The sequence below is a fragment of the Xenopus laevis genome, chromosome 2L (genome assembly GCF_017654675.1).
Source record: "Xenopus laevis strain J_2021 chromosome 2L, Xenopus_laevis_v10.1, whole genome shotgun sequence".
In the NCBI taxonomy this organism is placed as follows: Eukaryota; Metazoa; Chordata; class Amphibia; order Anura; family Pipidae; genus Xenopus; species Xenopus laevis.
Window position 1 is genome coordinate 159615944 of NC_054373.1, and position 25689 is coordinate 159641632.

Here is a 25689-nt window from a genome sequence, read left to right on the forward strand (position 1 = left end):
TGAATGTGAATATGAACTTCTACATGGGCAGTGCATATGTTCAGCAGTTTAGGGCAGTAATTATTATATTGACAAACATCAGGCTTTCCTATCATGTTTAGCAACTTTCCAGTTTAGAATTTCAGCAAATATCTGGTTGCTAGGTTCTGATTTAACCTGCTAATCCCACACTTTCAACAAACTCAGGTGAAATGTATCCAAACACACTTCCCCATGTCGTTACCAGCAAACCAGTTCAGCTAATGATTGTTACAATGTTGCTAAAACGTAACCTTTAATTAAAGTTGCAATAAAACATGTTGCCCATAACAGGGCTGCCATCAGAAATCGCAGGGCCCCATACAACAAGATTTCCTGGGCCCCCTGGGATGCGCCCACTACAAGCCCCACCTACAAGTCCGCCCTCCCCACCCCACAGGTCCACCACAGTAAAAAAAAACATTGGTGGTTAGGGTTCCCACGTTAATAAAAAATATTGATGGTCAGGGCCCCCCATAATAAAACATTTGTGCCCAGGGCCCCACCACACAACAGGGACCACAAAGGGTTACCTGCCATGTTACACTTACTTCATTAGTGTGGCCCACCTGCTGTCAGTGAGCTGCCAACTTCAGAAGGGAGGAAGGGAGCACAGGTGGCTGCATCTTCTTCCAGTGACAGCATTTTCTTCCCTTATTGGTCACAGAATTTCAAGTCCTGGTAAAGCTGCATGGTGATTGGATGAGCTGGAGGGGAAGTTCAAACCTCAGCTATCCAATCCCTGAGCAGCTCAGCCGGGACTTAAACTCTGTGACCAATAAGGGAAAGTAATGGACAGAAGATACCTCCCCCTGTGCTCCTGCCCTGCCTTCCCGAAGTCGGCAGCTTTCAGAAAGCAGGGGGGCCCGGCTAATCAAGTAAGTGTGCCCCCTTACCCTCGGGCCCCCTACAACTCTCCCCCCTGTCCCCCCTTGATGGCGGGCCCGGCCCATAAACACAGAGACTAGAGTTGCCGCCCCGGCCAGTATTTTACCGGCCTAGCCGGTAAAACACCTGCCAAGGCCGGGGCCGATATTACAAATTTGTAATACCCTTTAAAAAAAAGCCCCTGGCCTGCCCCCAATTCGCAAAGAACTTACCTTTTTTCCAGCGCTGTGCGATATTGTTCCGCCCCTTTTGCGGCACACCACGTAGCCCGCCCCCCATTGGCCGGTAAAAATTTTTTAGGTGGCAACCCTAACAGAGACTCACTGCTCTTTAAATTCAGAGCAGTGCAGGACCTTGTCCTTAAAGATACAAATAATTAAAAAACGCATATGGTGGATCGGTGGAAGCTCTATTAAATAGTAAAATATATTAATGTATTAAACCAATGTTCCCACATGCGCCAAACCTGCCTATCTACGTGGGGAACCAGTGGGAGCTACTTTTGCCACTGTCCACCTATGCCGCCCTACGCGTTTCGCTGACTGCTCAGCTTCCTCAGGGGCAAAAGTGATGATTGCCGCATAGTTCTGGGTTAGCTTGTTCGGGTCACTTCCGGTATCTGAATAGTGTGTGTGTAATGTATTACGGAAGTGACGCGCTGTTGTGTGCCAGAACAGTTCATGCGCTTGTTCTGCCCTCACATATCAGTGTAAAATAGCCGGACGTGTGGGACATTTACAGCTTGCCAAGTTTCAACTGATTCTGCGTCTGATTCCTATTTCTGTAACCCGTTTTATTAACTGAGTTTTAATGGGTTTGTAAATAGTTGTAGATTGTAATCAAATGCACCATTCTGTCTATGTCTTTAAAAATGAATTAAATAAATATCGAATATAGTTAGGTTCTGATTTAACCTAACAACCAGGAGGCTGTTTAAAGGAGAGACTGGAATATGAATAAGAGAGGGGCTGAATAAAAGACGTTAAAGGGAATGTCAACCCAAAAATAAATAAAAATACATTTTGCCTAATAAACGAAAATATAATTCGAAGCAACTTTGCAATATACATTTATTACAATTTTCCAATGTTTTTTTAGTATTTGTATATGTATTGCTATTGAAAGCAGTGTCTGTCCCTTTCTATTCTCTGCCCTGGTGGCTCAGACTGTTGATACAATGTAAGACAAGGCAGCTGATTAACAGACCTGTCTTTGCTGCTGGGGAACTAAGACTTTTGCAACACTGTTGAAAAAGAAACAACCAGGAGTTAAGCAAATGCTGCTTTCAATAGCAATTGTTTTTAAATTTAAACTTTAAAATGTATATTGGAAAGCTGCTTAGAACGGTTTTCTTTTATGAGGCAAATTTTTATTTTGGGGTTGACTTGCCCTTAAAGTAACACAATTGTAGCCTCACAGAGAAATCGTTTTTTTTTTTTTTTTGCTATAACCCTGAACCCAAAATTTTGGGCGCTAGGGCGGAACTGCTACTGCCTTACATATCAATTCTTAGGGCAACGCCAGATGCAGCGTTTTTACGTTGCATTTTTAAAAAAGAACAGCCAGGCGTAAATACGTCACTGAAACTGCGTTTTTCAGCACGTAGGATTCTTTTCCCAACATGAACTTCTCATTGTTCTCACTGAGAATTTGGACGCCATATTTAAAATACGCTGCATATTTACGTAAAGTGTGGTTTCAAATGTGCAGATCCCATACAGTCTATTGATTTGGTAGTTTCTTGACATATTGGCGTTTCTGCTAAAAAACGCCAACACTGGCGTCCTGTGGAGGATTTCAGCTTGCAAGCGCCCTGTGTGAATTGCCATAGTGCGTTTTCCATTAATTTTAGTGGTAGTGCAGTTTATGCGTATTTACGCCTGGCTGTTCTTTTTTAGAAACGCAACGTAAAAACGCTGCAAAAACGCCATGTCTGGCCTTGCCCTAAGTCCCTGCTACTGTATCCCTAGTAAAGTCTGTTTTTTTGGCTGCCAAATGAATTTCTGTTCCTAAAAGGCCATGGGAACCCCTGCATAGTGACAAGAAACACAGTTAGAGGAAAGATGAAAATTCTGCGCCTGAATCAGAATGCCGATTCTACATTTACTTTGGCAATAAGGACGTTGCGGGCTATAATTCTAAGCACTGGCAGGATCATTTCCTTGTAGCTGTATTTAGTGCTACTTGTGTGAATAGAAGAGGGAATTCCTGAGGAAGAATGAAGTCTGTCTGGTTCCTGACTGGTGAAAAATGCAGATACTTGTTCATCAGGTCTTGGCAGTTAACTAGCATGATACCGTCTGTAATACAGAGGCTTGCATAATGTCTGTGCAATCTGGAAACCCCAAGCCCATAATATACAGACAGCTTTTTCCTTTTGCTGTATATTTCACTGCACGTTGTTCTTGTATAACTATACATGTGACGAATAAAGAATCTTATCTTTTCCTGTCTCTTCTTTTATGCACTTTAAAGGGGTGGATCATCTTTTCGTTAACTTTTAGTATGTTATAGAATGGCCAATTCTTAAAAACCTTTCAATTAGTCTTCATTATTTATTTTTTATAGTTTTTTTTCTCGTTATTTGCCTTCTTCTTCCAGCTTTCAAATGGAGAGACCGCATCTTAAAAAAACCAATGCTATAAGGCTACCCATTTATTGTTATTGCTACTTCTTTCTATTCAGACCCTCTTCTATTTATATTCCAGTATTTTATTCAAATGCATGCATGGTTGCTAGGGGAATTTGGAATTTAGCAACCAGGTCGCTGAAACCGCAAACCGGAGAGCTGCTCAATAAAAGGCTAAATAACTCAAAAAAATTAAAGCCAAATGCAGATTGTCTCAGAATGTGATGAAATTTAACTCAAAGGTGAACAACCCCTTAAACATTTTTCTCTTATCCTTCCCAGTCTTTACAATCCTTCCTATTCAGCCCTTTTCTGTCCCCTTCTCCTTTAGGGTAGGACTCCACGAGCGTTTTTGTCGCGATCCGACGCGCATGCGACAAAAATAAGGTAAGTATTAGAATTGTCGCATGATGTCACAGCATTGATCCGACATGACTGTCGGATGCAGAAGCAGCGTGCAGCGTCTGCATCCGACAATCGTGTTGCGTTGGATCAACGCTGCGACACCATGCAACAATTCTATTACTTACCTTATTTTTGTCGCATGCGGCAAGTTGCATGCGTTTTGTTGCAGCGCGTCAGATCGCGACAATAACACTCACACAGATCTGCTTACCCCTTTTTTTTTTCCATTCTTCTTTTTTCCTCTTCTCCATTGTAAGCTTTTCCTCCATTGATTTGCTTCAATCCCTTCTTCAGTATTTGCTGAACCAGTTAGGGTCCTGCTGTAGTTAGTGAGAGTTACTGCACTGTAAATCAGTATTCTAAATACTTGGTCAGTTACTATTCTGAATATTTATTGAGTTCTATTAAGGCCATGCCTTAAGTGAGAGTCACTGAACCTGGCACACAGGCACACTTTATACAGGGGATCCATTATCCGGAAACCCATTATCCAGAAAGCTCAGAATTACGGAATGGTTGTCTCCCATATCCAAATAATCCACATTTTAAAAAATGATTCCCTTTTTCTTTGTAATAATAAAACAGTAATAATAAAACAGTAGCTTGTACTTGAAACTAAGATACAATTCATCCTTACTGGAAGCAAAACCAGCCTATTGGGTTTAATGTAATATTTACATGATTTTTTCGTGCACTTAAGGTATGAAGATTAAAATTACAGAAAGACCCAATGGCTAAACTGATTTTGTTTCCAGGGATCAATATGTGCGCAGATTATATAGTTGAGTTAAAATATTGTATTTGTGTGTGTGTATAATGTGATGGGGTGTCTTTAAATTCTTTTTTATAATATAGACATCAATATTCCTAGACAATATGCAGTTAGGCTTCATATTTATTTATTTATTTATTTTGATTTATTTTGATTAGCTCTTCTGTTTGGAATTTGAGTAGCTAGGGTCTAATTTACACTGACAGTCAGGCAGTGGATTGAACGACAGACTGGAATATGAAGATAAGTGATAAAAAGTAACAACAATTTTAGCCTCACAGAACAATCGTTTTTTTTGACTGCCAGGGTCAGTGACCCCCATTTGAAAGCTGGAAAGAGGCAGAAGAGAAAGACAAGTAATTGAAAAAACTACAATTAAAGAAGACCAATTGAAACGTTGCAAAGAATATGATATTCTATAATGTACTATAAGTCAATGTGAAGGTGTTCTGCCCCTTTAATTCAAAAACTCAGGATTATTGATTCTTCTGCCACTTAGATGTGCAGCCCTGACTCTCTTTTTGTTGCTTCCCCCATTCTGCAACCTACTGTTCACCCTGGCTAAACTAGGATGGCCATTGGTAGTTGGGGTGAGTCATATAAATATAAAGGATGGGAAAGTTGGGGCGAGTGTAATGTTAAAAAAAAATTTTTTTTTTTAATAATGTTGTGGGAATGATAGGAATAGTGTTTGTTATCCCTTTAAAGTAAAATATTTTCTACCCACTTATTAAACACAGTTTACTAGAAGCCCTTAGTTCTTGTTACTCAGCTACTTGATCTCGCCAAGTGTGGTATCATACGGGTAAATCAAGGCCAGTGCAAATGTCTCTCACTCTTCCTGCTGGATGCAAGTCTCATGGCTGTCTAGAGCTTCCGTATATACCTAGTGCAACGTCATTAGCCCCAGCCCTGGCCACTCTCTATCAATGGATTCCCTTACCCATAATTCCCTCCACTGCCACGTGACCACTAAAGAGACAGACCTCTCTCACTGCAAATCTTACAGACAACAGAGCAAGTCACCTGATACTTTTATACACAGCTACTATGAGTGCTCCTACTCATCCAATGAATAAACAGATATTAGCAGCAGGTTCTATCCTCTAGGCAGCACATTTATGTTCTTTTATACGCAGATAAGGCAATAAAGTAAAGGTGGCCGTACATGGGCTGATAAAAGCTGCCTGACAGACAGAGTTGACAGCTTATTGGCCAGTGTATCGGGCCCTCTAATGGGCTTCCCCAAAGATATCTGTCCAAAAATTAGCCAGATGTTGATTGGGCAATGGAGAGGATTGCATCAGTTTGTTGATACTCTCTTTGCTCCCACCACCTGCATTCCTGGCCTTGTGATCCAATCATTCAGCCCTAGGACCCAAGATCAGATCAGCCCAATATCGTCCACTGAAGGAATATTGGGGCAAGATCCCCTTGTTTGGCAACCTCTTCAAAAAAGCAGAGCTGCACCTGTATGGCCACCGTTAGTTTATCCCCCTTAAATATCATGGAAGTGCCTAAACCAGGGCCAAGGACCCTTTGACCTTCTCCAGTCCATGGGACTGGGATGTTATAATTAGGGATGCACCGAATCCACTATTTTGGATTTGGCCGAACCGAATCTGAATCCTCATTTGCATATGTAAATTAGGGATGGGAGGGGGGAAACATTTTTTACTTCCTAGACAAAAAGTCACGCAGAGTTCGGCCGGGCAGAAGGATTTGGCCGAATCCAAATCCTGCTGAAAGAGGCCGAATCCCGAACCGAATCCAGGACGGTGCATCCCTAGTTATCACATACTTTTGTTTCTTTAGTTGATTTCTGATCCCATAATGATAGACAAAGTGCATCCCCTGCCTGTTTACTGTTAAATGGATGGCTCACCTTTCAGTTAACTTTTGCTATAGAATGCTCTATTCCTTTAAACTTTGCACTTGGTTTTTATTATTTATTTTTTTACAGTTTTCAAATTATTAGCCTTATTCTTCTTTAATCTCTTTTTAGCTTTCAAATGGGGCGTAACTAGAGGGGGGCGGGCCCTGGTGCCTGACGTGCAGCCGGGCCCTGCCCCCCTCCGTACAGCCGCATTTTAAGTGGAGCGGGCCCTGGCTCCCCCAGTAGTTCCGCCACTGTCCAGCAGCTAAAAACTATTGCTCTGCGAGGCTAAAATTTTATTAATACTGATGCTTTATATTGCTTATCTTTCTATGCAGGTCCTATCCTATTCATATTCCCATTTCTTGTTCTAACTACTGCTTGGTTGCTAGGATAAATTGCACCCTAGCAACCAGATAGCTGCTGAAATACTAGACTGGAAACTATTAAACAAAATAAAAGCTATATAACTGAAAAATCCATACAAAATAAAAAACGAAGACCCAAATTGTCATATTGACTTAGAATATCAATGTGTACATCATACTAAAAGTTGATTTAAAGGTGAACTAACCCTTTAATAAAGCAGTTGAAGTATAGCCAAATGTAATAAACATAAAGCCAAAAGTGTGAATCCCACTCATATTTTTTTAATATTTCCACCCTACAGAATGGATTGCTTTCTAAAAACCCTATTCTTGGGCTGCAGGAATGGACTGTTATACAGGTTATGTGTAGGAATTCCTCATACTCGGAAATAAGGTTGTGCGCAAACGTGTTTGGCAGAGTTTTATTTACTCTAATCATTAGCGGCATCACTTTTTCCATGCAAGTTCTGTGTTGCACTCGCTCAGGTAGAGAGAGACTGCTGTTTGTGACTCTGGGCTGACCGGTTTCTGTAGAAATGAACTGCCTGAACTGAGAGGTGTGTTGTATGTTATTCTTTCTTCTCGTGACAACCTGTGTGTGGGGAGTGTCGGATTTAAAAGAGGTTTCCCAGTCCCTCACAGCACAGCACCAGAGACTCGTTGGCAGGAGACTCAGTGGCAGGTGAGTGAGAGTGGCTAACTGGCACACAGCACATGGCAGTTAGATGAGCACTAACCTTACTAATGACATACTGCCTTTGCTTTCCTCACTTTATTACAATGCTGGGTTTCAGTGGATAAATTCAGTGCTTCTTTTTTCATTATTTTCTTAGGGTGGCAGGCTCAATTATTAACACCTTTGCAACTGTCAGGGAGGGCTCAGATGTACAGTCGTTTTTAAAGGGATTCTGGCATGTAGTTTTTATTTCTAAATTACGCTGTTTGCACTGCAAATAATTCACTCTACAAAATAAAATGTCATTCCTGAACCAGCAAGTGTATTTTTTAGTTGTAATATTGGTGTCATGTGCTTTCAGAAAGAGCCAGCACATGATTGAAGGATGGAACTGCTTTCTGGCAGGCTGTTGTTTCTCCTACTCAATGTAGCTGCATGTTTCGCAGTAGGACCTGGATTTTACTATTGAGTGCTGTTCTGATCTACCAGGAAGCTGTTATCTTGTGTTAGGGAGCTGCTAGCTGGTTATCTACCCATGGTTCTGTTGTTAGGCTGCTGAGGGGGGGGTGATATCACTCCAACTTGCAATACAACAGTAAAGAGTGACTGAAGTTTATCAGAGCACAAGTCACATGACTGGGGGCAGCCGGGAAACTGACAATATGTCTAGCCCCATGTCAGATTTCTAAATTAAATATTAAAAAATCTGTTTGCTCTTTTGAGAAATGGATTGCAGTTCAGAATTCTGCTGGAGCAGCACTATCAACATTTTTTCCCATGACAGTATCCCTTTAACAACGGGGCAATTCTGATATAACTACACTGCCCATTGACGTAACTATAGAGGAAGCAGAACCTGCAACAGTTAATCAGTTTCAATATCTGTTTATGTGGTGCCCTAAGAATTATTTTGCTGTGGGCGCTGGTATCTTCTAGTTCCACCACTGATGCTGTCCCACCAGGGTCAGACTGCGCCAGCGGGTCACCAGAAAAAAAACCCGTCGGGCCTCAGTTTTCAAAGGTCCACTTCCTATGGCACCAGGGACGCACCCACTCCCTCTCATCCACTCGTAAGATCAGGTAAAAGGTGATTGTCAGCACAGAGGGACAGAGAGGGGCTGTATGTCGGCAGATGGCCCTTCATGTTACAAGGGGGTGAGGTCTGAGCCCCACTGGGCTTCGGAACCCCAGCCTGACGCTGTATCCCACAGTAAAGGGTTTCCCAGAAAGAAACACAATGGAGTTTTTCCTTTTCTTCATGGACTCTGTCTACAGTTGTGAAATACATATCCGCCTAACAGAGGTGCGACTACTGAGCACCAAAATCTCAGTGTGGTCCAGCCCCTAGAACTGCCCAAAAGCCTCCTGATCCATATAGCTAACAAAATGGTGGTACTGACCAATTCAAGTATAAAATCAATTTCATTTTATATTAAAGGGTCAGTAAACCAAATCGGGCTTGTGCTGAACAAAATTTTGCCTATTGTTTTAATCACAAAAAATATTTTTTTTTGTTATTTTTTGAACTTTTAATATGTTATAGACTGGCTAATTCTACGCAACTTTTAAACTGGCCTTCGTGCTTTCTTTTGTATAATTTTTGGATTATTTGCCTTCTTCTTCTGACTTTCCAGCTTTCAAAACTTCAACGCTTATTAAAAACAAATGCTCTGTAAGGCTACACATTTATTGTTGTTGCTACTTTTTATTACTGATCTGTCTATTCAGGCCCTCCCCTATTCATATTCCAGTCTCTTATTCAAATCAATTTATGGTTGCTAGGGTAACTTCGACCCTAGCAACCAGATTGCTGAAATTGCAAACTGGAGAGCTGCTGAGTAAATAGTTAAATAACTCAAAAACCACAAGTAATTAAAACAAAAAGCCAATTGCAAATTATCTCAGAATATCACACTCTACATCATACTAAAAGTTAACTCAAAGGTGTACAACCCCTTTAAGCTAAACTGGACAATCAGAGAGTTGAAACGACTCCACGTCCTTATAAATTAGATAATGAATTTATTAGTGCACAGAGGAACCCTCTGCCTAATATGCTTTTGCTACCAAAGCAGTCACTTTACTATACTGGAAATCTTTTTACCTGGCAAAGGATCAGTTTTCCTGTTTGTCCTGTTTAGTACAATATAACAAAATCATAGATTTTTTTTATTAAAACAATAAGCACATTCCTATTGATTGTACTCATGTTGAACAAACGGGTATACTAACCTGTCACCCCCAACTGGTCTCTCTGTGACTAGTCCCTGACTATCAGTGTGTGTGTGTAGCAATGTGATTTACTGTGTCAGGTCACTGTTCTCCCTGCAGCCAATAGTATATATTAGCATATCTTTCTGCATTAAAACAAACAGTGTTATCAGGTTTAGTTTTAGGGCAGGGCAGAAGAGAAAACATTTGCTTACCTTGTCCTTTTGCCAGAAAATATCCTAGGTTAAAAAGTACTTTTGACATTTTTGGGCATGAATTATAAGTCTGTGTTTTATTATTTAGATCCAAATTCCTTATACCTGGTATTGTTAAACTACAACTCTCAACACATATACACATTCTAACTCAGCACCTGGCAACTACCCTCCAACTATTCTCTAAGCAGTAGATGTATGTCATTGACAACTGACGGTCCTCTCTGACTAGGGCAATGCTGAGAGTTCAAGTACAATTACAGTCATGTCTCAGGAATTGTGGGAAGTTCTAGTTCAAAAAACAGCTGGAGAGCATCTTACAGAGGTTGCAGAGAGTTACAGCTTAAAGGGGGACGGGTCACCTTTAAGTTAACTTTTAGTATGTTACAGAATGGCTAATTCTAAGCAACTTTTCAATTGGTTTTTGTTTTTTTCTATTTTATAGTTTTTGAATTATTTGCCTTCTTCGTCTGACCAGTTTTCAAATGGGGGTCACTGACCCCATCTTAAAAAAACAAATGCTCTGTAAGGGCTCTTAATCACGAGCGGTTGTAGCTGCGCTCCCCTGCGTTCCGTTTTTCTGCGTTCAGCCACAGGGGAGCGCAGGAATAGACGCATTACATTTTTTCCGATGGGGCTGCACTCACACAGGCGCGTGTAGGCGCCGAACACAGGTTGAGACGCAACATGCTGCATTTTTTCTGCGTTCTGCGCCTACACGCACCTGTGTGGGTACAGCCCCATTGGAAAAAATGTAATGCGTCTATTCCTGCGCTCCCCTGCAGAAGGCAGAAAAACGGAACGCAGGGGAGCGCAGCTACAGCCACTCGTGAGTAAGAGCCCTTAGGCTAATTATAGTTATTGCTACTTTGTATTACTCATCCTTCTATTCAGTCCCTCTCCTATTCATATACCAGTCTCTTATTAAAACCAATGCATGGTTGCTAAGGTAATTTGAACCCTAGCAACCATATTACTGAAATAACAAACTAAAAAAAACAAAATAACTCAAAAACACCAACAATAAAAAATGAAAATCAATTGCAAATTGTCTCAGAATAGCACTCGCTACATCATACTTAAAGTTATTTTAAAGGTATACAACCCCTTTAACAGCAGCTTTTATACTGCAGACTAGACATCCATGACACAATCAGCTTTATTCTATGCAAGCTGGTAGCCTCCCCCTTCCTGCCGTGCCCCCGATCCCTACTTGTATTTACAACTTCTCTGTTGTTTTTTGTTATTCCTTATAAGTTCCCTGTGAGACAGCAAGGAGCTGTGTGTGACAATGTGCTGACATCCCTTGTGGGGAAGATGCAGGGAGTACCAACATGGAGTAATACCACTGGGCTACTGTTCTCTCCATTCCCCATTTGTTTGAGCAGCGTCACATTCTGTTCCCTCTGTGCTTGTTTCTCTGCCAGGCCCGGGCACCATGGTGATATTTTCCACCCCTGATAATTACGCTGCCAGATAGCAAAGTTTGATCCAGAAAGTGTAGGAGGGTTGTAATGAAGGCCTATTAAACATAGGTCAGGCTTGTGTTAGAGTACGGCTGAAAGAATATTTACCCCAGACCCTAACATTAAAGTAGGGTTTCCCAGGGCCGATCTTGCACATTTCGCCGCCTGAGGCGGGCTTCGTTTTACAATTTGGGCAGTTGCGTGCTCTGCACTAGAACAGACGAATTTCCCGGGTTGAAAACCAGAAATTTGGCTCTTAGTTACCAGGAGCAGCATTTTTGCCCTCCCTGGTAACCAGGGGGGGCGCTGCCGCCTGAGGTGAGTGCCTCAACTCACCCCATTAGCGGAGCGCCCCTGGGGTTTCCACCTGTCCAGTTTTGACCCTGACAGCTCGTTTTTTTGAAGGGCAGTCCGAGTCAAAACTGCCTGCTGGTTTTCCAAATTAGGAAAACCGGGCAGGATTCTCAATGACTGACGTGGCGATTGGCCAATCGCCCTGGGTTAGCCGGGCCAAAAGATGGCAACTCTTCATCAAAGGAACCCTGTGGGGCAGATGCCAATGCTCATAATGTTTTAGGCTTATCTGCTTCAGTACTTTTTCCTGATGATGTAGCAGCTGTATGTCACTGTTCCTGGTGCCTCGCAATAAACCTGTTTATTATGTTTGGATGCCAGGGGCTGTATACCTTTACCTTACTATCAATGGGTAACCCCACAAGAACAGACCTTCATAGCTTTGAGTGTTCATCATAATCCATAGGCTTATTTCTATTAAACAATAAGAACAAAATATGGTTGGTGCATAAAAGGATATCATTATATTACAAACTCCATTCTGTATATTTTTACAAACTGTCTGTCTCATAAATGTATAACCTCGATTCGTACGATAGGATCTTTGCGTCTATGGCCACCTTTACTGTTCTTGTCTGGCTGCTTTACATGAACTAACACAGCAGAATCATGAAATCCACTACCAGACAAGCAATTTATCACAATTTATCTTGCAACCTAATCATTATAATAGGCCTAACATCCCCTCACTAACATCTGACAAACTCTCAGTCAGTCATAAGCTTTGTATATGATATATAGCTGTAATCTTGCACCAGTTAACTTTTAGCAGTCTCTTAATAATGTGCTTAGCTATAATTTAACTACTACATAATAGGTTTAGCAGGAGATGTGAGACTGATCATATGCACATACATTCTGTATAGTATGATGCCTACTTCCCAACTGTCCCGTTTTTTGTACGACAGTCCCGATTTTGACAGCTCAACCTGCAGTCCCTGGTTTCTTACTGAAATGTCCTGACTTTCTTTTTGATCTCCTGCACTGAACAATCAGAAAAAGATACAAAGTCTCTAACTTAATTGGCTTTTTGAGAGATAGATAGCTAGATACTTTTTTTTTAAGACAAGCAGGTCTCTTGGGGAAACTGTGACTTGCAGATTAAAGGGCAATTCACCTTCATTAGCAAAACTGTAATAACACATAAAACCACAGAAATGTGTTCAAACTTTAATAACCTGCCAAATTTTGTAAATCGGACATAGTAATTAGGAGGGGTGGCCATAAAAATAGGCGTGGTCAAAACAATCGCCATTCTCACATTTGCAAGCAGGGCCAGGGAGGGAAGTCAGGGGCAGCTGCAATGGTTTTAGGCAGGGATTGAGTCTGGGCTGCCGGGGCTCAGTCTGACCCTGCCCAGGGGGGTTACCGCACACAATAATGATGGGGCCACAGTAGCCCTTGTTAGCTAAACGAACTACCCCTCATCTTTAAAGTTGAGCTATCAGGACTAACCTGATGATAGCTAGCCTGACAAAGGGTGACCTGCTGCACTAGGCCTGGGCTAGGGAAGAACCTACTTTATGATTCTGAAATGTTACCTATATTCACCTATCACTGATAGGAGTCATTTACGCGAAATTGCCTGAGGTTGTGCTGGGTAGTGGGAGTGGGGGGGGGGGAAGCATGTAGGTGCTCTTCCTCCCCTAAAAAGTTCAGTTGTACATGAAACTTCCTAGGCCTAACATGGGAGGTATTGCCATCTACTGGTCAGATTTCAAATTACACTTTTAGCTAGAACTTGTAAACAAAATATACCTTTAACCCTTACACAACTGTTTATATGCCAAATTCCGACAAATCTCCTCTTCTTTGGGGCAACTAATCTCCTCGAACTGCCTTCTCCTGCCTTCCCGCTGAGGAAACTTCGGGCAACTCGGGCAAAACGAAGCATTCCAATTGCCATCCCACCGGCGATTTTCATTTTAGCCTGCAGGAAGGCAGGGGAAGGCAGTTCGGGGAGATTATTCGGCCCGAAGATCGGGAGATTTATCACCGGCCGACTAATCTCCCTGAATCTGTCTGTGTGTCTCTGCCCTAAGCCCTGTGCCAAAATCCCCCATATCATATACAGAGATTAATTTGTATAAGCATTTGTATAAGGATTCAAGACAGTGGGCCGAGCTCTTCAAATTGGGACTGTCCCATGAAAATCAGGACACTCAGAAGATGAAAGGCTATTAAAATAAAATACTATAAAAATAAATAATGAAAACCAATTAAACAGTTGCTAATAATTGGCAATTCTATAACATACTAAAAGTTAACTTAAAAGTGAACCATCCTTTAACCCTCTTTTGTGTATAGGTTTTCCCAGCATCCAATCCAAGATGACTATGGTCAGGCAATGCTCTGGGCTACCGTGGGCTCCTTAGTGCCAATCTGGTACTAACTGCTAAGCCAGGCATGTTTCCATGATTTAGAGATGAAGGTAGTTCATCATACACTAGGGTGCAGGACAGAGGCAGTGAGACCCAGGGCCATTTTAGGCCACACCCCTGAACCATCTAGTCACTCCCAGTTGTGCCCTTTAGGCCCAACATTTCCACTGGGGCCTTTAAGTGTGAGAATACCCAGTGGCGTAACTAGAAGTAACAGGGCCCCCCTGCAAAAGAAAAATTATGGGCCCCCCAACTTATCCTGGACTTGTTATTAATAGGGAATAAAGATAAATATATATGAAGGCCAGTGATATGATCCCAATTTTATTAATAGGAAACCAGTTATTAATGATAATAATGATTTTCTCTCCCTTTCTATAAAACCCCTTTACCTGTTTAATCTCAGTTCCTTTTCTGTTAAAATATCTTATAGCACTTTTTATACTGCTCCCCTTTTGTGTTCTATCTGGTCTCTTCTTAGTTCTTTCCTTATGATTTATTTCAATTTTTTTTTTTTACAATTTTCCATTCCCCAATTCTCTCCTCCTGTCCCCCATCTGTAGTTTTCACACTTTCAAATCCCCTCAAAACGTTTGACCCCCCCTGTCCCTGCAGCATCATTCGTATTCCTTTCCCTGTTCCCACACATTGATTTTAGGTCGACTCTGCAGACAGACAGTGAGTCACTACACACACAGGCAGCCAGGCGGACTTCTCCCTGCCTCACCTGCACCGTCCGACTCCCAACGTGCGCACTGCGTCCACACGGCACACGCGATTACACAGAGGAAGAGGGAGGGCCTGGCTAGACGCAGACGTCAGACGAGCAGAGAGAGGGCGGAAGTAACATGCGGCTTAGCGGCGCAGTACGGAGCAGGGAGGGCGGAAGCCGGAAGGAAGAACACAGTATGGAGTATGCCTGGAGGAGGTAGGGCCCGGCCAGTGGCAGTGGGGAGGACTGGGGACGGATCCGACGGAATATGTCATCATGTCACAGTCACGTCTGAGTCTGACGGACACGGACAGATCGATGCGATGCTGGCCTGGCTGCATTCATCAGCCAAGAGCCAGGAGGTCAGGAGGACATCAATTTCGGCCGGGCCCCCTCTCCTCCCGGGCCCCCCCGCAGCTGCGGGGTCTGCTTCCTCCCTAGTTACGCCACTGAGAATACCTTCTGGTCTAGTGGTGTGGCTGGGCACCTGCGGTTTACTCTTCTGTTATTCGCTGATTTGCATGTGACATGTGACTATGTCCCTCAGTCCTGATTTAGTCCTGCTCTGTCTGATTGGTATCAACCCAGCCTGTCCTTTGACCACATTCCTTGTTCCCCGTTCTTCCTGCACAAGTTTGGTTCCCTTGTCTGCCCAGAACTCACTCCTTAGTCCTCTCACTATAAGACCTGGTGGCATCAGAGTAGCAGAGGGCTTCTCCCGAGGCAAAAGGCGTCTGTTATAGACACAAGCATGAGCCGAGATTGGGATTGGGTCGATACTAAATCAGGAGTCAAGGACGTAGTCAGGGTTAAAAGCCGGGGTCAAAACCAAGAGTAATGTTACATGAGGTATCCCAATCCCAGAACAAACCCCAAGGTCCCAGTCTTGGCTCCTGCTTTCGTTTCGGGAAGAGCCCTCTGCTACTCGGATGCCACCAGGTCTTATAGTTAGAGGAAACCCTTATTCACCATGTTTCTAATCATGGATATGTACACTCATGGTGGCCTTTGAAATTGCCTCCTTCGACGCAGACTTGCTGTTTGGTATCTGACATTGGTTTGGGTGGGCATTTCTGAGAAAGCTTTATGTAAACTGAACTCAACTGAATGAGATGAGTCTTTGGAGGTATTGCTACACCTCAATGAAATGGATCCCCTCCTGTGGAAGTGTTTTCATTCCTAGTGAACCCTTGGTTGTACCATGAACAGAATCTTCTATTACGTAGAATAATTATTTTTTTTAATACATTTCCTCCCTCCCTTAAATCAATCATCTCTATGCCATGAGTTGCCCTATCCTCGAGTCCTGCCAGTGTCTCAGGCAACAGGGATAAGAAGGAGTTCAGTTCAGTTTGATTAGGATAGTTGTACTGATCCAAGGAATACATTGTCTCCACAGGACTATAAAACCACTTAGACATGGAAACGCAAAGGGAGTCTCGGTTCTCCCCAGATAAGAGGTCGTCGCAGGATGGGCTAGTGGGTAAGTGATACACAATGGCTGGACAGCCTGTTCCATTATAATAGAGAAGTGCAATCACTTTAGTGACACTATATAGTCTCTTGGGGCAATGCCTGCCAACTGATCTCCATTGCTAGAGCTGAACGTAATACAGGTAGGAAATTCCTTATCCGTGTACCCGTTCTCCAGAAAAGCTCCAAATTTACAGTATTTTAAGCAAATAATTCTCATTTTTAAAAATGATTTCCCTTTTCTTTGTTATAATAAAACAGTAGCTTGTATATGATGGTAATTAAGCTGCATGAATGCATATTGGTGGCAAACCCCTATTGGCTTTATTAAATTATTAAATGACTTTTTGTAGAGAAGCTATGGTGATCCAAATTACAGAAAGACCCCTTGTCAAACACGAATCAACCACAAAATAAAGAAGATTCTCATTTGTCCAGGTCATGATATACAGTATCTAGTAGAATTAAGTCAAAGGCAACCAGACATTTCGAGTTTTCTTGAAAACGTTTCACCACCGAGTGGCTTCTTCAGCTCAATCGAAGTGGTAGGGAATTCCCCAGCATTTAAACCCTTGAGGGTAGTAAAGTCACAGATATCCAATCACAATGATTTCATTGAACTTCAGTAAGGTGAAAACTCACAGATGGTACCATGGTTCTCATTGAGGTAAGTGTTAACCTTTCAATGTACATGACTGGAAGTGTAAATTGTTGTGAAGCCACTGGGGTATGGATGTTAAAGCGGCATTGTAAGTTGATGACAATCGGTTTTGCAGGCCCCTCCTCTGTTCAGGGATGGTTTCTCCACTTTGGCATACATGGCCTCTTTCAAACCATCTGTCCTCTCTTTCCAAAAAGTGCACATTGCTGTCCTCAAAGGATTGCCCCTTTTTTCTTTAGATGTAGATCGATTGCTGAGTCTAGTCCTGAAGACTTAGCCCTACTATGTTGGGCCATTCTTTTACAAGTGTTAGGGTACACCAACTTCTGTCTTAGGGTGTTGCTGGGTTTATAATACACAGGAATGTGATGTTTCTTGAAAGTTCTCATAAGTTTTTCCAATGTTCCGGCCACATATGTGATGGTGATGTTACTTTGCCTGCTATGCTCCCCCCCTCTATTTCTTAGTTTGGTCTTTTTGCTTGGCTTAGATCTTATTTTGATAAAGGCCCAGTTTGGATATCCACAAGTTTTCAGAGCTCCTTTCACAACAATTCCCACTTCCAGTCATTGAAAGATTAATACCTGCTTCAATGACAGGTATGAGATTGATTATACAAAATGCTTGAGACCTAAAGATTCCAGATAAGGGGTCTTTCTGTAATTTGGATCACCATAGCTTCTCTACAAAAAGTCATTGAAAATCATGGTACCATTGTGACTGGATCACACATCTGAGCCAACACCTTACTGAAGTTCAGTGGAACCATTGTGATTGGATATTTGTGACTTTACGACCCTCAAGAGTTTAAATGATGAGTGGTGAAAAGTTTTCAAGAGCAAAAACTCTAAATGTTGCCTTTGACTTAATTCTACTAGATACTGTATAAAATGAACATGACAAGGAAAATATGGCAATAAGATAACTTCTGATAATCCAGAAACATTGGGATTGTCATATGTATTTTTTTCTGTCCCTTATAAGTGGTAGGGTGGTGGAATAAGATCGTAAAATCCCAAATTTGATGTAATTCCAGTACATATTTGTCTCCATACGTTTATTCAATGTTGATGATTTCCCACCACTGATCAAGTGACTCACCAGTGGGAAAACAAATGTGTCGTTGTGCCATCGGCGATTCACATGATCACTGGTGGGAAAGCATTTTGGGGAGATTGGTCATGCATATTTATCATGGGTGACTAATCTTCCTGTTGGCCAGGGCCCTGACAAACAATGTGAGTACGCAACCCATGATTAATCTATTCTACCACGGGCGACTAATCTTCTCTGATGCTATCTCTCTGGCGATAACGTGAATCACTGGTGGAAAAACACAAGAGCTGCTTTTTTGAAGTCACCCAAAATTACTTTCTGAAGAAACTTGGAGGACATTAGTGGCCTGCACAAGGGGTGACTAATCTCCTCGTCCACCAGTGGGCTTGCTACAAGGGGTCATAATGCAACTATTGCCTGACTAGTGCTTGGTAAAGGAATTGCAGGGGATTATAATGCATTTTATTGGGCAGGAATTTTGGGTGCTTCATCCCTCATTTTTGTAGGCTACTTAAAAAATGCTACATTCAAGTTAGCTGGTAGTCATTACCCTTAGCTGCAATAAACATGTCAGTGGAATTTATAAAAGTTGAGTTCTATCTGAACCACAAGTTTTCTTATCTCAAAACTATACCCACTTCAAGGGGAATTTCAAGTGAGAATGATATATTAATGTGATAGGATTTTTAGAGGCAACTTGCCATTGGTCTTTTTTAAAATTTTCTGTTCTGCCTCTCTGTAACTTGAAATTACAGCAGAAGATAAAATTATTCTGAGACTGCCTTCAAAATACACAAGGAAAAAAAAAATAATGACAATTACCAGAATGTCCTAGAATTAAACTGTTTATGTCATATTAATTGAAAAGGCCTTTAATGGTTTTTGAAAATGAGCTTTTTGTTTTTCCTGGCATTTCCAGACTCTGCAGATGGCAGTCTCGGTGTCTGTGGTTGGATCATATTGATTCTATCAGCCTTTTTGGCAGCCGTTACTTTTCCCTTATCCATATGGTTTTGCGTGAAGGTAAGTAAAAGGAACAGAACATCCCCAAGAAGAAGGTTTTTGCTAACTGAATCTCAAGTGTATGCTGGCATATCTTTTTTTTCACAGATTGTTCAAGAATACGAGCGTGCAGTTGTATTTCGCTTGGGTCGCATTATTTCAGGAAAAGCAAAAGGGCCAGGTAAATCAAATTTTATTTCAATATTAATATGACAATACACTGGGAAATCTCAGACTGATGAATCATCTCAGTCAGTATCTCTGCCACTGGCAGCTGTGCCTCACAAGCAATGTCCAACCCTAGCTCCCAGGCCAATTTTAAGGTTTGGCAGAGGACATTTGTCCTGGGCCAGTATCAAAAGGTAAAGTCCTGCACTGGGTCAGGTACCCACGGTTAGTCGTGGAATACCCGCAAGGTGGCCGGGTTTTGGGCAGAGAGTGCCTGATTGTGTGGGTAGTCCACAGGTAACCCGTCTGGGTACCCAGCTACATTGCAGGACTGATCCCTCCCACCTTCCCTTGAGTTTGTGGTAAGATTTCTTTGCTTACCTAGAGGAATTGGGTCCCTCGCAATTCCAGTTAAAAGTTACATCGCTTACGGTTTTGCAGGCGCTGGGACGGGGAGTAAGTGAGCTATTTACCAGTTGGGTCGGGTATAGGGTCTGTGCGGTGGGGCATAGTCAGTGGCAGGTGCGGGTCAGCTTGTGGGTCCAGGTTGGGCACGGGTTTGCCCAATTGGACCTGTGCAAGAATCTATCACAAGGTCCTTTAAAGCAGTTTGCAGGCCCTACCATCCCTTATGTGGGTACTCAGTGATGCAAAATGTGATGCTCCTTGCCTGCTCAAATGCAAATGGCCTTGCTGGGGCCACCTCTGCCCTGGACCTACTGTTTCCTCCAGTAGTTATGTTCTTCTCAGGTTAACGGCCCCAGGCATCCACACAGTGGTACCATGCATTTACACTAGTCTCTTTTTACATTCCCTTGTCTGATTGAACCAGTCACTCAAACTACAACCACCAGCCTTCCCTACCCATCTTGGATCAAAGTTGGCTCTGGGTTATCTAATTCATAGCAACAAATCAGATTTCAAACAGTAGTAAATGCCACTAGCAAGACTTTGACGATGAGCAATTTAAATATACTGCCCAGTGCCCAGTACAGATGTGGCTTGAGCGTCATGCTCCCATTAGGACCCTGCCGTCCTAGGCCTTGGAGGTCTTCCCACAAATCTGGGCCTAATCAGATATGTGACCTGTATCAGATGTGCTTTTGTTTAAGATCGCGCTTACATTCCTCTGTGTTTGCCCAGGTTTGATGTTGGTGCTGCCCTGCACAGATACCTTCATAAGGGTTGACCTCAGAATTATCTCCTTTTCAATTCCACCACAAGAGGTAAGTACCCCCTATTAATAGGCTCAAACTGCTGAGAGGTTTACTCAGATTTCTATGATATGCTAGTATGTTTTTTTCCGTATTTGCCTATGCAAGTCAGGACGAGGCTGAAGCGATCAGTAGCCAATCATTTCATTAGAACATTGCTTCTACATACCTAAGATAAGATATGTCGATTCTTTTGTTCATACTGTATTAATCGCATATCAATCAATCCATTTGGGTTTAGATCCTCACCAAGGATTCCGTGACTACAACTGTGGATGGCGTTGTTTATTACAGTGTAGACAGCGCTATAAAGGCAGTGGCTAATGTGAGTAATGTTCATGTAGCCACGCAGCAGCTTGCGCAGACGACTCTGAGAAACATCCTGGGAACACAAACCCTTTCCAACATTCTGTCCAACAGGGAGGAAATCGCCAACAATATTCAGGTAAAGCCTATTTATTCCACTTTGCATTTGCTTATCATGCTGGGACAGACATAAAAGAAAGTATTCTTCCAGTAAAGCTGCTGCTGCCATCATAACGATTCTTTTACCTTGCACCATCTGATGTACCCTCAATATTTTGCAGGCGATCCTGGACAACGCAACTCACAAATGGGGGGTGAAGGTGGATCGTGTGGAGATGAGAGATGTGCGCCTGCCAGTTCAGATGCAGAGAGCTATGGCTGCTGAAGCAGAAGCTACACGAGAGGCTAGAGCAAAGGTAATTACCCCATGGTTGAGATTTGGTGAAAAAATAGTTTTGGAAGTTTGATAAGTATGTCCTTAAATCTCATCTGTCATCTGATCAACAGTGTGCCAAGGTCTTCCTTTAAGACTGATAGATCCTGGATAGATTTAGTTGTTCTGCATTGTTTGGTGTTATCAGCATATACATTGCTTTAATGTCCTCCTCAAAGCCATTTATAAACAGATGAAATCGGACCCAATACAGAACACTGCGGCACACCACTTATAACTCTTGTCCAATTATTATTATTACAACCCTTCTGTCTCTCCATGAATGTGAACTTCGTTGATACAGAAATCAAAAGTGTATTCGGCAAGATTTAAGTAGACTATGGGGACTATTTACTGACATTCGGACATGAATCATATTTTTTTCTATAAAAATTCGCTTTTTTACATTTCTCTACATTTCTAAAAATTTAAAATTAATTAAGTGTAAAAACCACAAAAAACGTAACGAATTAAAAGCAAGTCCCATATAAGTCAATGGGAGTTGCACTGATCCTACTGGACCTTTTTTTTTTTAACCATTCAGACTTTTGGAGGTTTTTGGATTTTTCTCTCTAGTACTTGACAGAAAAACTCAAATTATTAGAGGTTTTAGAGATAATAGTGTTTTTAGCATATCGTTCAATTTTGTTTTCTGTTGATACTTTTTGTATTCTGATCTTTGTATTACTTTCATGGCATTGGTGGTTTCAGAGAAATAAAGTTTAATCATGGTATCAAAAACACTAAAATCTGACCTTTAATAAATGGGCTCATCATAAAACCACGCTGATTGCTATTTACAATGTCATTCTCCAGGGTATAATCTTGAATGTAATTTCATCAAATGTCCACTCCACTACCAGCATCAGACTTACTGGTCTATATTTGCCAGGTTGAGACTGTAAAGGCATAAATTCTTTATAAACATTGGAACAGCATCAGCTTTCCCCCAAGCCCCTTGTACCAAATCACATGAGGCCGAGAAAAATAAATATAATAGCCAAGAACATAATGCACCAATCTGTAATACAGTGGCATAACTAGATATTACAGGGCCCCTCAGCAAATAATTTTTCAGGCCTCCAAAATGTCTAGAGGTCGACCTGTTTTGCCATTATTTATTGAAAATCTATATGAATTAGGGCCTCATGGGGCTCCTATACCTCTGGGCCCCCATGCAGCTGCAGGGTCTGCTTTCTCTGAAGTTACACCCCTATGTTTTATGAATAAAAAATAACTAGGTTCCAATTTCTGATTTTGTATCATCTCAGGTTGTGGCTGCTGAGGGTGAAATGAACGCATCCCGAGCTCTCAAAGAAGCTTCTCTAGTCTTATCAGAATCTCCAGCAGCTCTTCAATTGCGTTACTTGCAGACACTCAACACAATTGCAGCAGAGAACAACTCAACAATTGTCTTCCCTCTCCCTATTGAGTTGATGCAAGGATTGCTTAACAGAAAGTAAATCACAAAGCTCATGAACAAACTCAACACTTTACATACCACAGGCTTCTCCATTCAGCTAAATAAGTCTGTTTTCTAGGAATAAACATTTCATTGTGGTTATTTGTTACTTATAATTATTATCCATCCCCCACACCCTATACTCAAACTCCTCCTCCTTTTAGATTGTAAGCTTGCTTGGGCAGGGACTTCTTTGCCTCTTGTATTGATAATTGGTTGTTTTTTGTAAATAAGTATAAAGGGATACTGTCATGGGAGAACATTTTTTTTCCAAAATGAATCAGTTAATAGTGCTGCTCCAGCAGAATTCTGCACTGAAATCCATTTCTCAAAAGAGCAAACAGATTTTTTTATATTCAATTTTGAAATCTTACATGGGGCTAGACATTTTGTCAATTTCCCAGCTGCCCCTGGTCATGTGACTTGTGCCTGCACTTTAGGAGAGAAATGCTTTCTGGCAGTTTGCTGTTTTTCCTTCTCAATGTAACTGAATGTGTCTCAGTGGGACATGGGTTTTTACTATTGAGTGTTGTTCTTAGATCTACCAGGCAGCTGTTATCTTGTGTTAGGGAGCTGCTATCTGGTTACCTTCCCATTGTTCTTTTGTTTGGCTGCTGGGGGGAAAAGGGAGGGGGTGATATCACTCCAACTTGCAGTACAGCAGTAAAGAGTGATTGAAGTTTATCAGAGCACAAGTCACATGACTTGGGGCAGCTGGGAAATTGACAATATGTCTAATCCCATGTCAGATTTCAAAATTGAATATTAAAAAATCTGTTTGCTCTTTTGAGAAATGGATTTCAGTGCAGAATTCTGCTGGAGCAGCACTATTAACTGATTCATTTTGAACATTTTTTTCCCCATGACAGTATCCCTTAAATACAGTAAACATTTGAATATTCTTCTAATGCATAGATTGCAACAGTTTTTTGGTGGTTCTCGAACTTTTCGGGCTTCAGTAGTCTGCATTTTATCTATGAATAGGCACTTATTAACCTATGACAAAGGGGCAGCCTGGCTGTCACATATAGGGCAGAGACACACACTCAGATTTGGGGAGATTAGTCGTCCAGCGACAAATCTCCTCTTCTTCGGGACGACTTATCTCCCAAACTGCCTCCCGCTGGCTAGAATGTAAATTGCCGAAGGGATGGCAATTGGTGGGCAACGTTTTTCTAAGTCGCCCGAAGTTGCCTCACGAGGAAACTTCAGCGACTTGGATACACGAAGCGCTCCAAGTGCCATCCTGCCGGCGATTTTTGGGTATAACATAACTATCCCATCCAGGTATTTGAATGAATGAATACTTTGTATTAATGAATCTATTTATCAGTTAGTGTGTGTTGTTTGGACACATTGCTGTTTTTTCCAGTTAATTATATTGTATAATGGACACACAGTTGTATTTGTATGTGTTTTTTGTTATTCATGTTTATTAGATATGGCAACTCTTGGAGGTAGCTGCACAGTTCCAAAGATGGCCAGGCTGCAGGAGTCACAGAATGCAAAAAAGGGGGGTTGTGGAAGCACTCCAAGGTTAAGTAAAAATATATTTAAATACAATGGAAGTGCCACTGATCTGGCCAAATTAACTACAAACATATAGAAAAATAAGGGGGATTGATCAATGCACATTCCCTGTGCCCTGTCTCACAAGTTATCCAGTATCTGTTCAAGTGTATGTACTGTATTTACAAAAACAGGGGTTTTAATTACAAAGTTATGGTCATAAAATTGGTAAGCCACCATACCACATCAAGGTAAACCCCATATGGCAGTCCCTAACTAGTTACCCCCAGTCATAGTATTCAAAGGCTTGTACCTCTCTGCATGGTAGAATTTCTTGGCATAAGTGTCTCCTGACCTGGGCATTGGTTTCAGCCGGAGGGCTTAGTCCTCCCCCACCATTAGCTTTTAAAAGAGAGAGAGATTGCCTAGACCACAGCATTGGTTCTATAGGCTTAATCCTCCCCGCTTGCGTCTTTTAAGAGAGACTGCCCAAACCAAAACCTATTTTTAAAGGAGACATATTGGGGCTCATTTATCAATACTGGGCAAATTTGCCCATGGGCAGTTAACGATAGCAACCAATCAGTGATTAGCTTTTTGAAGCCAGCTGCAAGTAGGACAATGAATGCAGCAATCTGATTGGTTGCCATGGGTTACTGCCCATGGGCAAATTTGCCCAGTTTTGATAAATTACCCCCAGTGCGTTATACTCATTTAGATATAGAAGAATTGTGCTTAAAAAAGTAGTGTTTCAGGCTGATTTATTGAATATTTCTGCAAAAACCCTAATAATCCCTCCCTTCCACTTCCTGTTCCCTGAATTCCCAGACTGTGCAGGGGAGCCGGCGGCTCTCAGCTTACTGTACTGTAGGACAGGAACCAATCAGCAGCTAGCAAGACCTGATAGGGAACTGAAGCCTGTCTGTGCTTGTGTGAATGCAGGACTGTGATTGGCTGTCCCCCTCCTACTGTGCTTCTGGCAGAGACCGTTAGGATACGCCCACCCCTCATTTGAAATAGGGACCAGTGAACATCTAAAGGGGCTATTTTTTTTTTTTTTTTACAATTCTTTTATTGAAACTTATTGTACAGTCAGTTAACACATCTGTCATAGATACAATTTTTGTTCCATACTATTTGTATCATGTAAGCATTTTAGTTTTAAAATCAAAACATAAACAACAAAAGCAATAACATGGTGTCTGTGAGATTCCTCGGATCCTTATCATATCATTGATTGTCATTACAATACAGTTCTATCTCAGCATTCCTAGGTAACCACAGTGTATCTATTACCTTACAACAACCTTTATTACTTTGCAACATGTCACCATTAAAACAATATACGGTAAATCTGTTCCTAACCCATCAGTTATTAACGTGATATTATCCACAATACTTGTTAAGTTTAACACAATGAAGAGGTAGTAAACC

The 25689-nt window shown here is 41.8% G+C and overlaps 1 protein-coding gene across 3 annotated transcripts; it reads left to right on the forward strand.

Moving 5' to 3' along the window:
• Positions 1-794: 794 nt before the first annotated feature.
• Positions 795-22848, forward strand: stoml3.L (stomatin like 3 L homeolog). 3 transcript variants are annotated; one of them, NM_001096223.1, is given in 8 exon segments: positions 795-896; positions 16371-16454; positions 19081-19184; positions 19272-19344; positions 20475-20557; positions 20787-20990; positions 21133-21267; positions 22556-22848. In NM_001096223.1, coding segments are annotated over 7 exon segments (855 nt in total). In that variant the 5' UTR covers positions 795-896; positions 16371-16390; the 3' UTR covers positions 22748-22848.
• The last annotated feature ends 2841 nt before the right edge of the window (positions 22849-25689 follow it).

Excerpts from the sequence above, each read along its gene's own strand:
- stoml3.L (XM_041581115.1), top strand. The coding sequence starts at position 16,391 with ATGGAAACGCAAAGGGAGTCTCGGTTCTCCCCAGATAAGAGGTCGTCG. Across the intron at positions 19,345-20,474 it reads AGGAAAAGCAAAAGGGCCAG|GTTTGATGTTGGTGCTGCCC; the intron begins GTAAATCAAATT and ends GTGTTTGCCCAG. Across the intron at positions 21,268-22,555 it reads CACGAGAGGCTAGAGCAAAG|GTTGTGGCTGCTGAGGGTGA; the intron begins GTAATTACCCCA and ends GTATCATCTCAG.